Here is a 16,266-nt window from a genome sequence, read left to right as displayed (position 1 = left end):
GGTAATGTCAATTCTCTGTGGTGTCCATTCTCGGTAATGTCAATTCTCGGTGGTGTCAATCCTCGGTAATGTCCATTCTCTGTGGTGTCAATTCTCGGTAATGTCAATTCTCGGTAATGTCCATTCTCTGTGGTGTCAATTCTCGGTAATGTCCATTCTCGGTAATAGCGTTCTCGGTAATGTCCGTTCTCGGTAATGGTTTTCTCGGTATTGGTATAGAACCCTTTATAGGCCGACCGTTGACCATTCTCTGCTTATTGTGTATGATAAACGGTCAAATGAAACAAATAGGCTGACATGGTGTTATTCTCAACGTACCGCAATATCCTAACTGAAGCAAGACTGCGCAGGAATTAGTTCTTCTATCAAAATCCGAATGATGAAAAATTGTGATGTAGACCAGTGGTTCTCAACCTTTTTCGCCTCGCGGACCGGTAAAATTTCAAAAAATGTCTGGCGGACCGGTGAACTGTCAAAATTGAAATGACGCCAAAATGTAAAGTATGCAACCGTTTTTGGCAATTTGGAAGTAAGATTGGGATAACATCTCTACAAATGCGTGATCAAGTTTGATAAAGCCTTGGTTGGAAACTTAAATTATTTTTGCCATTGTTGCAACTAGCCGCGATACTGATCGGACATTAAAAAAAAAACTTTGACCGTGGTGTAGTGGGAAATGGTTCAGCACAGGTTTCAGAAGAGTTTATTTGCTGTTCATCCATTTTTGAAATATTAAGATTTAGTTTAGCCCACTGGTTCTCTAAATTTTTTGGACACGCCCCCCTTTATGACAGTGAATATTTTGTGCCCCCCTTATCGTCATAGCACACAATGAAGCCAGACAGTTAGCAATCCGTACAGATAGTTTGATGGTATGGAAGGTTATCCCCGCAAATAGTAAACGTTTGACACGGCTTTCAAACGTTTACAAAAGTTTCAAAAAGATGTTCAAAATAACGATGGGAATTTGGGTATGTATTTTCATGATCAATTTAAGCTGTGAGGCATGGGGACTTAAATTAACACGAACTAAACTGCAGAGGGAGTGTTATCATGACGTATCATCGCGTATGTCATCTGGAGGTGGCAAACATGTGATTCGCTACTGCCCGACATGGCATGCAAACATTCTCATCTTGACGATACACGCATCATGGTGTCATTTTATTGCAATTGTAGCATTCAGACCCAGTTCACTGATTACCGACAACGAAAATACTACATGCGCACATACCCGACACTTCATATTGCATTATACAAAGACGCGTGTCGCGTTGGGAAGTTGGGATACAGCCGGCACGATTTGTCGCCGAGTGACGTAGGGCATTTTTTTCCTACACGAACATCAGCTCGCCCGCCGCGCACGTGTGATGCCGCCAGACAACAGCGCGAGGTCTTACAATGGCGGTTTGTAATCGTAGTTGAGGGTGCGGTGTTAGTTGAGGTCGCGGATTAATCGCGGTAACTGATGTTGAAGCAAGAACAGAGCTATAGCGGAGTGCAGAAAACTGAACTTTGCATGCTAATTTATAATTATGCTTCGTATAAAAACATAGTTCAGGCATACGGTTACTTGATAGACCGTAGTTTTCTGTCGGTCATATCGTCAGCCATAGCTACATGCGTGATTTATCGAGTATAGTATTCATCTGTTCCTTATTAATTGATGGCATGTGCAAGTATGCTTCCTTATCCACAATGACATGTCTGACCATCACCAATCAGTGTTCCTTGTGAACATGTCAAAAATATTAGTCTTTGGTAGAATGCAGATTTCTATTGATCATGAGGTCGTGACATGCACACAGCAAACCGTGGACTCCAATAGGCTCATTAATTTTCTACTCTATTGAAGCAGCTACAGTTCAGTATGCCTAAATGTCGAAAAAGACACCGATTACCGTAGCTTACAGAAAGAGATGGACTGCTGCGACCAGGTTAATCAAGCAGGCTTGAACTAAAAAACGATGAAATTTTACAGTTTGAAGATATTAATAGACCAGTATCAAGTAAGTGTTCAATTTTATTCAGTTTTGGATTTGAGTTTCATGAATCACATGGTATTGGCATCATAATGTTTGTGTGATGTCAATTTTCGAATCAAGCTCTTTCCTCCCAGCCAATAAGATGAAATCTTCAGCTCATTCTTATAATAGCTCCAGTCCAAGTAAACATTTCATCTTCTCATGCCTGCTTTAATACATGAATTACTTTATCAACAGATGGCCGTAACAGTACAATGTTGGATCCATTTGAGGATGTCACTCCATTACATGCAGAAACGGCTGTTCCTGCCACTATTTCTGATTCAACTCCCTATGAGAGCTCGGACACGGATGGACGCCCAACAATTATGTTATCTGATGTTTCATTGTGTCTGCCTCAACTTCGAAGCAAACTTCGCAGTACCTATCCAAGAAAAAGCGAGGAGGTCTGTTTACTTACAATCTGAAAAATAATTCGATACGTGGCTATGTATTTCTTTCTTAAGTCACCTCAACACAACGACGTCCTGAGAGGCACCACGTAGAGACGATTTTGGAAGGTTCGTTAAACATTTTGTACTCCTGAGATGTTGCTTGCTTTGTAAAATTATTATATATTTATTATCAATTGTCTATCCATTTCCATAGTGTTAGTTTCATCCCAACTTGTATTTTCTGCAGATATTGATGATTCTGACAATGAAGCAGTTCCTGCTGATACTTATATTCATTCTCAACCATTGTCTGCCTCAACTTCGAAGCGAACTTCGCAGTTGCTATCCAAGAAAAAGCGGGCAGGTCTGTTGAATTACAGTTTGTAAAATAATTCGATATGTGACTATGTATTTCTTTCTATAGTCACCTCAACACCAAGACGTCCCGAGAGGCACCAAGTAGAGACAACTTTGGAAGGTTTGTTCAACATTTTCTTCTCCTGAGATGTTAACTTGCTTTGTAAAATTATCAAATATTCATTATCAATTATTATTTATTTATTTTAGGTTGCTCTTCGTTCGAAATGTCTACCGACAGTGTATTCCACAGGCAAAACGGCTATTCGAATGACGGTACGTTCTGAGATTCATATTTTTATAGGAAGTATGGCATTTGATTCACTTTTACATATTACGCTTCCCAGAACTCAAATTTATATTATAAGGGGTCGAGCTTTGAGACATTCATGGCCATGTCGTTACACAATAATTGATGATTTTAATGTACGTTTGTCAAATGTGCGGTATAGATGACTTTTAATTTTCTTTAGAAATCACGAAGAAAATCTTGATTTGTGTGCGAACTATCTCGGAGAAAGTAGATGAAAATCAAGCGTATCTCGTTCGACAAGATGTTGGAAAAAGTATGCAATCGCAGTCAAGCACGCAGAATTTCGAGTATTTAATCAAGAAACCTGCAACTAGTGTGGATGAATTAAAAGGCATAGATGAGAAACTTCAGCAGGGGGAGCCAAATATGCCGCAGTAAGTAGTTGTTATAATTACCCAACCCATTAATTTTCGATATACAATTGCTAACATTTTCCCCAGCTGATCAAGTTGAATGACTCTCGGTGTAGTTTTTCATTCACTGTAAAAATACTGTTACAACTAGAATTGGTCAGGATTTAATTTGACAGTGCTCTTGGCACCTGTTTTTATGATTTTCTCTGGATTTCTTGGTTTTCCAGGTATCGTATATTTGTCGTTGGTTGGTGGACAAACTGTGACCGCTACAATGCGAGGCGTGTTGGACAAAATTGCAACCAAGTTTCTACTTGCTCAGTATTCCAAAGACGGACAAAAAGGAAAGCATAAGCATCACTTCAAAGACCATGAAATGATCTATAGCCTTCTGATATGTGAGTATTGAAGTTAGAGCAACGCTCCCAGACAGTACAAGGTGTAATCAACTTAGCTCCAACCCTATCTTCTTGTAGCTATATGCAGAAAGACCCACAGCAAAGTAACGGAGAAAGAGAATCGCACATCGGTGAAGTCTTCAAGTCCTACCCTCATTATCTCAAGAAGGTACAGTTTGCTGTTGGTTCGTCATTCTGATATCCCTCTGCTATAAAAAAAAATCAGGCATAGGTGCTGGTGCAATAAATTACAATTATTGTTATGATGCGCATTCATGTTGGTGTCATATCTTATTTTGTAACAATCATCATTTTTTCGTGTGCCTTGCTTTGTATTTATACCCTGTGTTCTGTGATCTACTCTCCTTTGTTTATATGCCCTCTGGATAGTAATTGCATGGTGCTTGCTTGTCTAAAGTAATTCTGCTGAACAGGATTTAATACGTTGGATTCTTATTACAAGTTCTTTGTATAGGTTTACTGTGTTACCATGACCTAGAATATAACAATGAACTTCTTGCAGCAATCATCAAGACCACAGGATAGACGCACTACTAGTGAAGAATTCGCCGTGGATGAGGTATGCATTTTTCAAACTTGGTTTTAATGGGACTCGTGAAATCATCCAGATTGAAATAGTGGGAAATTTAACACTGTTGATCCCGCAACACCATTTCTTACATATTCTCAGCATGGGATTCTGTTTTTTTTGTTTAGCTGTTCCAACACAGATCTTGTACATTAAATTGATGTGATATAGTGCTAGCTAGTCATCTATTTCTGACTTACCAACTGTGACTTCTTGATTTCAGGAATGATAAAGTGTGTGCTTTGATGAGCTGCTGCCCATTTGAGAAGAAAGAGGTGGACTAGTGAGCTTGAAAGTTACGTTTAATAGTCTCAAAGAAGACGTCATACAGTTCTTGCATCCAAGTGCCACCTTACAAGGTGAACAGCGGACATCCAGGCACCATGTACTGGTGTAATTACCTGCATTTAACCAAGAATGACATTCCTGCTACCTTTGCTCATTTATATTTGTACTTAGGAAACCTGTAAATAAGTGATTTCGCTGACATCGGCTACGCAGTTTTGCATTTCTTTATTTGTCAGTATCGTAGGGTTACCATACGTCTTTTTTGAAAGAGGATTTATCCTTTTTTCAAGTGTCCTAGCAGGACGCCCAAATGTCATTGTCCACGTTTTGAAAATTTTGCGTAGATGTATGTTGAATTTAACTGCGATAAAGCAAGCTCAAGTACCGATTAGGTGGGTCTTACAGGAGTTGTGCCAGAAAAACGACCTTTTGTTTTAGTCATCTAAATGAATATTCATAGAAAGTGTGTAATTCGGAAGTCGAGTCGGAAAGATGACCTTCTTACAGTCAACAAACTACAAACTCGCAAAATGTTTACCAATTTTACCGGATGTTACTGCTGTATTGTAAGTCCGGAAATTTTCATTAGGTGTCCTCTTTTCAGATTCCCAAAATATGGTAACCCTACAGTATCGTAAATTGGCTCACGGTAAAGTGTTTAAAGATACTTGTGATGGTGCTAACACCGGCTATGCAGTTTCTTCATTTTTTATGTATCAATATCTTGCCATTAGCTTGCTGCCAAGTGTTTCTTCAAGTATCCCTGCTTCTCCATTACTAATGTCCTGTCTATCTATACACATCTAGGTAAAATCCAACAATAATTGCTAGTCAAATTTGTCGTAGCTCTGCTGTCTAAGGGGGTAAAGAGTTGTTGCAAAAGTAGAACCAGCAATATCCAAGGCATGTTAAATTTACTTGGTACTTAAAACTAGTAGTTAAAAATGAAGGCATTGAAAGTACTCAAGCTGGTAGTTGAAAACTTCGATTTGGACCAGGTGTCGCATTCTTTTAGCAGTTGTTAAGTGGTAGCCACTTTTGAAATTGTTGCTTTCGTGTTAGTGACTAATATGATGCTACGTCGATTTTCCGAGAATATATAAATTCAGTTGCTGACATTATTGTTGTTATACTGATTGAATTGTGACAAGTCATTGTGAGAACGACAACCATATTTCACAAAACTAATTTAGACATACAAAATCCAAAATGAAAAAGTCAGTATAGTTTTTGCTAATAGCACGTGAAGTAGAAGTGGTAAAACATCACCCCTAGAGTAAGTAGTGCAAGTAGCCAAACCTGAGTACTAAAATCAACGGTACTTAGTTTAACACCTCTGGTTAATATGAAAGTGTGTCTGATATTTGAATTATTGACGTCGTAGTATATTGCTATGTGGGTTATACCTTGATATGTTAGTCCTGTGATTTTTGTTTGATTGCATGCATTCTGTAATATTAATTATACCTCCGAGCTTAGTACCTCAATTATACAAAATTGCAATATTGGTGTTGGAATATTTTGCACAATGCTTGCCTTCCACTCTTTGCGCCATTTATGACTGTGTGTAGAACTGGGCCCAACGACTTGTTATCTTTTATGGGCAATAAACTCATTGTTCCTGAAGTATTGTGACTTGGTATTATTGCATTAAGAGCTAGTTTAAAAGGCAGCATTTAGCAACTAGGTCAGGACCAACGTAGTTAAAGTTATCGTTTCAATTACGTCATCAGAAACGTCAGCTCATCGCTACCTTTTGTTCACAGAATGTCGCAATGGTAACGTGAGCGCCAAACGTTCAACGTTCCATAGTTAACGTAATCGTAACGTGACAGGCGCGTGATCTTGTTTGCGGGGGTAGGGTTACCATATGTCCTCCTTTTGTTTCCTCCTTTCCCGATCTTAAAATATGGTAACCCTAACATAATGTCACAATGATGAAGTCCATATTGGCGTATTAAACGTCGCCAAATGTATCAACTGGCGAAATCAAATGATACAATAATCCCATAAAATCAATATCCTCCGTACCTTTGTCAACAATTTCGACGAGGACTTGCAAGGGAATATACGCTTACGCCGTTAACGGCCTAGGCCAGACGGACAATGTTATCGGCTTTTGAGTATTGCAACGTTGATATTGAGCAGAGTGTGAAACGGGTTTCTATACTTGCTACCGATATTACCCCATTACCAAGTTACTCAGCAGTAGCCAACACCCCAATCGCACGGATTTGGTTTTATGATACAATAAACATATGTAATCAAGATTGACCCCGTACGCCTGCTAGATTTTCTACATCAGACAACGATATCAATATCATTGATTGGTTGAAATAGCATCATTCGGTGACTACGGTCAGTCAGTCAGTCAGTCAGTCAGTCAGTCAGGTTTATTAATATTTTCATCGTTTCAAAACATCACAAGACTGCGATACAATGAAAAGATAGGAGGGTGTCGAAACAACTTGGAGTAGCCATTAAGATCAGACACCCACCTTAGCCTAGGCGAAGTAAATAAGAGGCATGCACACTGAATGAAAAGTAATGGTACGGTACACATATATGTAGTGTATTTCGCTCTTGATGTTGTGTGATGGCGGGTCAGGCTCACAGCAGAGAGTCACTAAATAATCACAAACGTAAATCTAGATATTTTGAGCAAACTTTTCTCACAAAGCAAGTAAAATTTTTGAGATTGTCGAGGTGCATGCTCGTTTAGCGTAGATTTTTTTATGCTGCCAGCGCCATGCACTGATGCACAGAGTGGTCCGCAGTTGAAATGCAATAAATTTCTACCAAATATGTTATAATGAAGTGAAAATTGTAATATATGAAAAAGGTTCACAGTGCAGAACCTAACAAGGTTCGTTTGTGAACGTGAACCTCTAAAATTCTGAGGTTCACACACAGAACGCGAACGTGAACCTCACGTTCACACCATCCCTAAAACTTACCGCAGCTCATGATTAGTTTATTCCGGCTACGAGGTAGTGGTGTGCGTTGATCAACTGACATCAGAGCTGATGATGCCAGAATAGGACCGAAGCAGGATTGCTACTGTTTCTGATACGACCGAAACGCTCGGGAGTAGTGTGCAGGATTTAGCCAGACAGATGTGGACATTGGTAGCGTCGGACTTTTGGGTGGAGCCGGATTCATACTTCTTATTCTACGGCCGGAGCCGGACTACGGAATTTGTCAACCAGTCCCGCGCTACCAGACATACAGCGCCGCGACACACGAAGACACCGAGCGAGATATTGTAATGGTGATGCGCCCGGCAGCTTGATCGGTAGGTCGTGGGTTCGATCCCGGCGGGTCATACCTGAGACTCGAAAATTGGTATCCGCAGCATGGAGAAAAAAACGGGGTGCAGACTATGCGACCTTACGGTCGCCTCGCATCTCCGTCGCCAAAGCATCTCGATGATGCAGGCGACAAAGAATACATCTCTCTCTCTCTCCCTCATCAAGTTTTGGCCAACCTACGGCTGTGCAAAGTGCAGAGCCAAAGAGATCGACCGCGGTTAAAGCTTGGCCCAAATAGACCGTCGCTGGTTGACCAAAACGTACGAAATGGTCGACACCAAATAGTCCCATCCTTACAATCTGAGTAGACAGTAGTACGAATGCGACGCCTAGAGGAATATAATGCACCCGAATTTGAAATCGCGTGCGTCAGACATGTTTCATAGAGCTGCGTTACGTGCAATTGTTGTCTGGTGTTCTTTATGTCCGACATGCCCGTAAAAACGTAGCATATAAATAATATTAAAAATACATGCTTTTTGATGTGTGAGGCTTGGGTCGCGAGATGCCACTAAAACCCAGATTTGGGACGCGGTATATCAAGTTCAAGAACAAACTGCGTTATGAAATGACGGGCACGGCTTCACGAATGTCCAGTTTGTACCAATGTTGATTAATCGTTCTTCTACTAAGAAATCGAGTGCGACCACTTGAACATGGTGTAATCACCGTAGTCGATTACGAATCACGATGACCCCATGCCTGGTTGGCAAGCTCAATAGACTACCTCTGCCCTTCCTGAGAAAACGCTGCTGACGCCAACCACTTTGGAATGATCATTTCATTGGGCGGTCGCAGTTAGATTCTGGCCGATCAAACAAAGCCTAAATCAAAAATAGAAGAAACTTGACACGAGTCAAAGTATATTATTAAATTTTTACTATCAGAAAACGGAATTTTACGAGTTGTGCAATCCTGCAACCGCAGCAGCAATAGCATTCATCGACCTTGATTGCCTGCAAAAAATGACAGCAACAATAAATGCACCAACATCACTTCAATTTCCGCAAAATGAGGACGTGAACATGACATGGCTGTAATCACTAAAACTTCATTTCATCGAATGAATTAGTTAGGATTTAGCGCTACCATTGTTATTCAGCACCAAGCCGGAATATATAGCTATAGTTCCATACAGTATTTGATTGCGACTAATTCAGGTCAAGAGAAGGGGTTGAATTTTGACACAACAGTAATGTAATGGAAAATGTCAGTATTCAGGGAGCTCTCTTCACTTGGATATTCAGCTCCGAATTATACAATCCATTCGAATAGCAAGGTGATTCCATTTCTCATCAATGCTAAAGGTTGTATACTGTATAGTGTATATTTGTACCGCATTCACTGCAAGCATGCATTCATGTATTAATCGATGTGTTTGTTTGTATGCATGCGTTTTGTCCTCATCTTCGTCATTGCTGCATAGCCACTAGCATTAATGAATTCTGTAAATATATCAACGATACTCAAGTAGAAGATGAAGGTCAGAAAATTAGTAGTGTCGAAAAGTAGATTGGGTCGACGGCCTATTTTTGCAGTTAATCAGCAGTGGGCTACTCTTGAAACTAATGATGCTACAGATAGGTAAAAGAACATAAAATTGAGCAGCGGCTATTTCAAGCCGTTCTTATCCCGATTGCACATATAAAAGAAATGCAAACTTATTCTGAAACTACTTTATACTATTCTAAATACATTAAAACTTGAGCCGGTTTGCCGAAAAATAAACTGTTCAAGTACTAGCGGAAGTATTGTAAAAACTCTACCATTTGAGTTTAACCAGGAAAAAGTTACTTGCGTGATCTGAAAAAGTAACAAGATTGACTATTCTCGCGATTTTCTATTTCTTACACTTTCACATCACAGACGAACAAATGAAAGCAACCTATTGCAGAGCGAAAATATACCAACTCACCATGAGAGTTGTCGTTCGCACGCTGATGAAAGTCCCGAGCCTTCACATCAACCAACTTGACCTGCATAAAAAAATACGGCTAGCACCCTCATCGAATGCCAGACTGAACAACACAAGTGCTTAGCTACCTGCGGGAAAGCATGAATCCCATGATAGTTCATAGCTTGTTGAAGCGAAGCGGCCGGAAAATTATGCCCGGGGCTCGCCGGGGGATTGTACGTCGACGCCACAAAAGGAGCCATCCGGGGATCGAACCCTTGCGAGTACGCCATGCCGGATGATGTAAACTGCGGCAAAACGATTGGCGAGACGGGGTGCGGGTGGCTGATCACGCGGCCAGGCGATGGCGCGGAAGAATTCGGGTGAAACGCCGGCTGGGACAGCTGCAACCGCGACGGGCACAGAGCGGGGGATTTGTTTTTGGGTGACGCGCGGTTGAGTTTTCGCTGCTCGTTCTCAAAGTGACTCTGTGGGATGAAGTTGGATTTCGACGACGATGCTGGCCTTTGCTTTCTTGGACCGGGCGGTTTAGGCACATCTGGGGCAGCACCAAGTGTCGTCCCAGTCGAGACCTGCATGGCAGGAGTGGCATGGAATGATTTTGATTGTCTCCCCGCCAAATGAGGGGCAGTGGAATATTTTTGAATGTTCAACACGTCAGTCACAGTCGGATTCTTTTGCGTAGGCCAAGCCGGGGCCTTGTAATATGTGGGCGTTTGGTTTTTAGGTGATGTGTCTTTAGAGTTGGAAAAAGCTTTGGAGGTTCTGTCGTCTTTTGACGAGTTTGAAGCAATCTTAAACTGAAACTTTCCGTCGCCGGCCCTCGGTTTTTGAGAGCTCGCCAAATCGGACTTGCGATCCAGCAAGTGAGACAAAGCGTCAAAGTTTGGCACCCCGCCACTGGTCAAATAAGGGTTCAAAGGGTTGGCACCATTGCCGGGGAGATGTCCCATCATCATTTTAACAAAATCGGACGCATAATCTTGTACAAGATCCATTGAAGGCATTGGAATTCCGCTCAATGAGGGCTGTTGCGATTTAGCACCGGTTACAGATTCTCGATTTTTAGTTGGAGACCCGCGAGCCACAGGAGACTGCGAGACCGGACCCTTTGATGCGGCGGCATTGTCCTGAATAAGCTTCCAGCTCGTAGGCTCCTCTTTGTGTATCGTGGCTTCTTTGCGCGGAGACGGCTTCGGCCTGCTGTGCTGTTCGAAGTCGTCGCCTTCGATGGAAGCCACGATCTCCACGCCAGTCGTGAGGTCGACCACATCCCGTTTGGGATGGTCAGGGGGTGCTCTGGCCTTTAATTTCGGGTCGGAAATCGTATCAAATGACAGTCTCTTCTTGGTGGGCGCGTCGGCGAGATTGATGGATAGCGACACGCTGTTTTTGGCGTCGGGTTTTTGCAGGCTATCGCCGTCGCTTTTAGCGTCTTTGGTTGTCTGTTGTACTTTTTTACCGCCGGTGGCTACAACAATATCATTGGTCGGCAAATGAGGAAATATCAATTTATACAAGCAAAACAATTAATTAATAGAAGCAGCTACTAAAACTAATACCGTACGAGAAATGACACAAACGATATACTAAGAATGAACGGCTGCCAAGATATATACAAGAGTGCTTTGGTTATGTACGTTCTGAAGTGAACGCCACGGTACAACTTCAAATCATTGATATCTGTCAATTACTACCCAGTGCACAATATCATATCAATATAGTAAGAGTGTTACAGATATTTTAAGAACATGGCGAAAGCACAACATAACAGTAAAACAAAGATACTTCATAGTTCATACGACATAGATTATCTCTAATATATATCCATAAGATAAACTCTTCTATCTACTATCGAGTAAAGCAGCTGTGCCGAGAAATTAATTCGAAAAAACTCTGTAGGGGTCGGTGGACACTGGACATATAAGCATGTGACATAATAGCACGAGCATACGACACTTTAACATGTGTGTTAAAGTTGGAATTGGGGCAAAAGTTGGTCTTGCGGTTGTGAAGTCACATGGTCAACTGTTATTTTTCATTGTGCCGCATACGCTTAAACATCAGGAAACCATAGGACGAGCGTGGCAATAGAGTCCATCTTTAACTATTTAATATGAACGGAACTCGTGAATAGGTTGGACCGACTGATTTTGTGTGCTTGCACGCTCCCTGGCTTGTCCGTAACACGCCGTTTCTTCTTAAACATACGCTTCTTCCATACTCTGCGCGGAATAAGTGGTGGTGACTGCCTGCTATCCGATCGTTGGCTGTAATCTGCGCTACCCTTTTTAAAACCATCCGCACCGCTGTCCTTGCCCGAAGCAATACCCTGCTTGCTAGCCGTCGGCTTACTAAACTCGTCAGATATGGACAGATCTCGCCTGACATGTTTTGAACCGACGTCCTTACGTCTGGCACAATCCTGACCGGAACTTGTCCGGCATTTCTCTAAACTGTTCCACGGCTTGGACGGCATGAGTCTCATTTCAGATTTTCTAGCCTTTCTTTCAGAGTTACAGCTGCCTCCTGACTCGGTTAATTCTGCACTGGACCCCTGAAGCTTCTTCATTTCACACGTTCGCTCGTTCTCTCCGTCAGAATCTGAATTATCACATTTTCCTACTGATATACCTGTCATCCTATAAAGACAATATGCGACGTGATTTTGTACCGACCCCTGGCAGCTTTGATATCTATCTCGTCTTGGAGTGTTTTCAATTTGATGGAGTAGAACACGATAAGATTCAGGCAAATTATTTTTAGGAACAAAGCAAATAGCTCTGCCCCATAGTATGGCAAATTATAACAATACTAATGGTGTGGGGAAAATGAAGAATATTAATATTCAATAATCATCAGCCTGGAATTCACCACAAAGAGAACAATAGGTTGGACAATTTTAATATTGTTCTATCGTGATTGGTTGTTACACGCTATGCACTCTCAGCATTGCAATACCTTTTCATGCCTGCAGCCACATAGAAAGAATGACCGACTGTCAATACCAGTGGTTCCCTAGTGGGGCAATATCGTCTCCCTGGGAAAGATTTTGTTAGACAAGGGGAGGGGAATAACGAAGGGGTTGCTTGTGGGGCAAAAATGTTAGAATGTTCAGTCAGTTTCATTGATAGAAAAGCGACTCAATGCTCGACTCATTCTAGCGCGGGAAAGGCGAAAAGGAAGTTTGGGAACTACTAGTTTATACAATGAAGGAAAGCAAATAAACAACAACACAAGCATGGCGTATTAAAGTATTTGTTCCAAAACAAATCAGCGGAATATCGACTCACCTTTTTTTTGCTTTGAGCTGAAACAAACAAGAATACACATCAGCTTAGAGACATTCGAATTTCTCATGTAACATCAATCCAACCTACCATGCATTTGTAACCCGTTCATGAGCAGACCTACTCTCCTTGAACAGGGTCCTTGTTTGCATCCAGTGTTTCGGCCACAGCGGCTTGACGTTTGTTTCCAAAAAGCTCTGCGGGCATAAACGCAAGGATAGGAACGGACAAGTTAAACAAGGAAATGTCGATTGAATCGTGAACAGAGTGCCCAAGTCGAGTTCATTATAAAAAGCACGAATTAGTTCTACAAAGAAAACATTGCGAAAAGGCAATGGTAATTGGAAAATTGTAGCCAGATGAAGCACCCAATTCCGAGCTATAGCACATTGTAATACACTAGTCATCACGACTGTGTACAGTGTGTACACACAAAATTTGGTGTAGCCTATAAACTCGTCTCAAACCGAAGTTGATTATTCAAATGAAAGTCACCACTACCGGCCTAGATTCAATGACTGAGTCAACAATTGATTTATACATTGATCAATTGCATATTCCCCACCACCCCCTCCACGGCCCGGGCAGGCAAATAATGATGACAGCGTGCGCGGCAACATGCTGAAGGCGGGGATCGTCAACTGAAACGAGCCATTTTTCAAATTTCGGGGAGGCCACGGGCTGCAAGAATGCTCTATCGAGACAAAATAGGCCACACAGTTTCGAAATCACGTTTTTTAGAACTTTGTCAGTACAACGGTATGGTCTCTTACATGGGTGACGGCCATAGTTACCACAAAAGAAGTAATAGTATATTAAAGAAATACAAATAGAACAAGAAATATCACAGTCATCAATTAAATTTTACTTCTAACTATGAACTGACATCGACATCGCTTTTCAGAGACTAAGGAATCGATATTGGGGCTAGCTGAAAGATTATCTCCTTCCAAAGTTTGATCTCGTGGGGAAGCACTAAGCCGTTGTCAAAGCGTCTCGGTCTTGGCAGTGTATGGGCCATTGTACGTCAACGCGATACGCCCATTCACACCAGCTGATTCTCCCTCAGCGAAATGCTGTTGCCATCGCCGACGCCGTTTCAGCCAGCGAGGAACATTGATACTGGGCACAAGCGAATAGCTTATTTTGAAACAACAACATTTTGAAACTGAAATCAATTTCAACATTTCAAAATGCATTACTTAGCGTTCTTCCAAAATCTCAAATCAGATCGCGGGGTCGTAAAATATGACGTCGCGGGCCGCGTGTCGGTGACCCCAGCAGTAAGGAGACACAGGTCGATAGGCCTATACAAACACAGCTAGTGAACCTATCTGACTGATGGCTACACTGTTACATATCCGAGCTATGATTTAGTTTCAGAAAGCTTGGCGTCTCACTTTCAAGTATTCGTCGGCGGCTTGCTTGAATCTGGGCTTGTATTTTTCATAATAATTCACTTTGATCGTAACCACGTCACACAGCAATTGTCTGAAAACAAAAGAAAGTTTGACTATACTGTGTGCGGCGTGTACACACACTCAAACTGGACTCCGACTTCCATGCCAGAATCGCTTCAAGTAACACTAGCAATGAATGAGCGTGCATAACACAGTAGCAAACACGCGCATATTGTGTACAGTATACGCTTGCATGCACCGTCCCTTCGAGTTACGAGGGATCTTAAAGCCTGTAGTCGATCGGCACCAGACAGTTATCCATTGAAATAATACAAAGTACCCGCAATTCCAGTTCGATTTGGTTGCGAATCATTCAATTTGATGGTGGGCGTCCGCAATACTTACGAATAGTAGATATTCTAACTACGGGACTATGGTAGGAGAGATCTGTACGGTTGCGAACCTCGCGTTATCGTCCCATTTGAATTTTCTTCTCGGCGCATAACTTCGTTTCTTCTCTCCTGACGTTTCCGCGCTCTTCTCCTCCCCTTCGTCGTCTTCGTCTGTAGAAGCCGCCATTTTCTCCGGAAACTTTTCCGACCTGTCGAGTGCATGATCAAATATCATTGAGATGCCTATAGTAAGGATTATAGCTAGGCTATATTCTATTTTGCTGAGAAACCAGTGTTTAACGTCTATAACAAGACGCGCAAACGGAAAGCAGTACTTTGGATTAGCAGTCAGTCACAGATACATTCACAATTGAATCACCAAGTACTTACTTGCTGGAGTCGCACTCCAAAAGGTAGGCGTTGATCTGGGACACCATCACCGAGTCGACGGCGTCTTTCAGCTTGCTAATCGGCCCTTTTAACTGTTGGTCCTGAAAAGGTAATCCGAATTATTGCTTCACCAAAGCTAACGTAAATGATCTTTAAAAGTACAGCCTTGCTGCTCAAACCACATAGTGTCTAGAGCTAGACAGTTTCTCAATTTTTTTATTCAAGCAGCACCAACAGTCTATTCGAGTAGGATCTCACATCATCACAGGCCGGCAATTTGCGGCGTATGACCACTCAACTGCATGAAATTTTGTTAACGTTATTTGATAATGTTTGCTCGGATTCCGAGTACATGTGCCAGAAACAAAATTCATACTCTTGTCACATGATAAATGGAGTGCATTTGTTTCACATCAAAAATAGTAGCTCAGTCTAGCTAGTCCAAGAGCGGATGCTAGCCAGCGGTACTAACACTATATATACAAGTGAATCATTTATTCATATTGCGTTAAACCCCACTATATTTGGCTGACACTCGTCAGGGGTAATCGTCTGCAACTAGTAGAGATTTGGAAAGAGCATTGTATGTCAACAATGGTGTCCCCAAATATGACAATATGACATCACGGGCATAAAATTTCGAATAATAGAGGCGAAGAGATCGCTACCGGTACTAGTTGCTGACGATTACCCCTGACCAGAGTCGACCAAATATACACGGGTTTATTTCAATATGAATATATTCTCAAATTGTATGTTGGAGTTCTGTACCTCCATATAGTAGCTGAAGTAGGGCGATTTTATTTTGACCTAAAAACGGAAGATTTTGAGCTAAAAATCAAAATTTTTAC

General features: G+C 41.7%; 4 protein-coding genes across 5 annotated transcripts in view; 2 read left to right on the top strand and 2 right to left on the bottom strand.

Annotated features, from left to right (window-relative positions):
• The window catches only part of LOC145458884 (beta-1,3-galactosyltransferase 1-like), a 214,785-nt gene that overhangs the window by 70,749 nt on the left and 127,770 nt on the right, over positions 1–16,266 (bottom strand). The window lies entirely within an intron of this gene.
• Positions 1,029–3,050, top strand: LOC145458648 (uncharacterized). The gene is made up of 4 exons (XM_080337084.1): positions 1,029–2,009; positions 2,223–2,431; positions 2,844–2,897; positions 2,987–3,050. The coding sequence occupies exons 1-4, from the start codon at positions 1,968–1,970 to the stop codon at positions 3,048–3,050; spliced, it is 369 nt and encodes a 122-aa protein (XP_080193210.1). The 5' UTR covers positions 1,029–1,967.
• On the top strand, positions 3,292–6,343 carry LOC145458888 (uncharacterized). The gene is made up of 5 exons (XM_080337388.1): positions 3,292–3,463; positions 3,670–3,840; positions 3,919–4,009; positions 4,364–4,420; positions 4,653–6,343. Exons 1-5 carry the CDS (start codon positions 3,427–3,429, stop codon positions 4,711–4,713), a joined length of 417 nt encoding a protein of 138 aa, XP_080193514.1. The 5' UTR covers positions 3,292–3,426; the 3' UTR covers positions 4,714–6,343.
• LOC145458882 (uncharacterized) lies at positions 8,875–15,635 on the bottom strand. The gene is made up of 8 exons (XM_080337383.1): positions 15,416–15,635; positions 15,097–15,234; positions 14,634–14,724; positions 13,324–13,430; positions 13,237–13,253; positions 10,072–11,414; positions 9,944–10,004; positions 8,875–8,984 (listed from the first exon to the last, which is right to left on the bottom strand). The coding sequence occupies exons 1-8, from the start codon at positions 15,460–15,462 to the stop codon at positions 8,968–8,970; spliced, it is 1,821 nt and encodes a 606-aa protein (XP_080193509.1). The 5' UTR covers positions 15,463–15,635; the 3' UTR covers positions 8,875–8,967.

This window comes from Botryllus schlosseri, chromosome 16 (genome assembly GCF_051294905.1).
Source record: "Botryllus schlosseri isolate E-star chromosome 16, Bs_hap1, whole genome shotgun sequence".
NCBI lineage: Eukaryota > Metazoa > Chordata > Ascidiacea > Stolidobranchia > Styelidae > Botryllus > Botryllus schlosseri.
The sequence above is the reverse complement of the archived record's forward strand: the minus strand, read 5'-3'. Positions and strand labels throughout refer to the sequence as shown.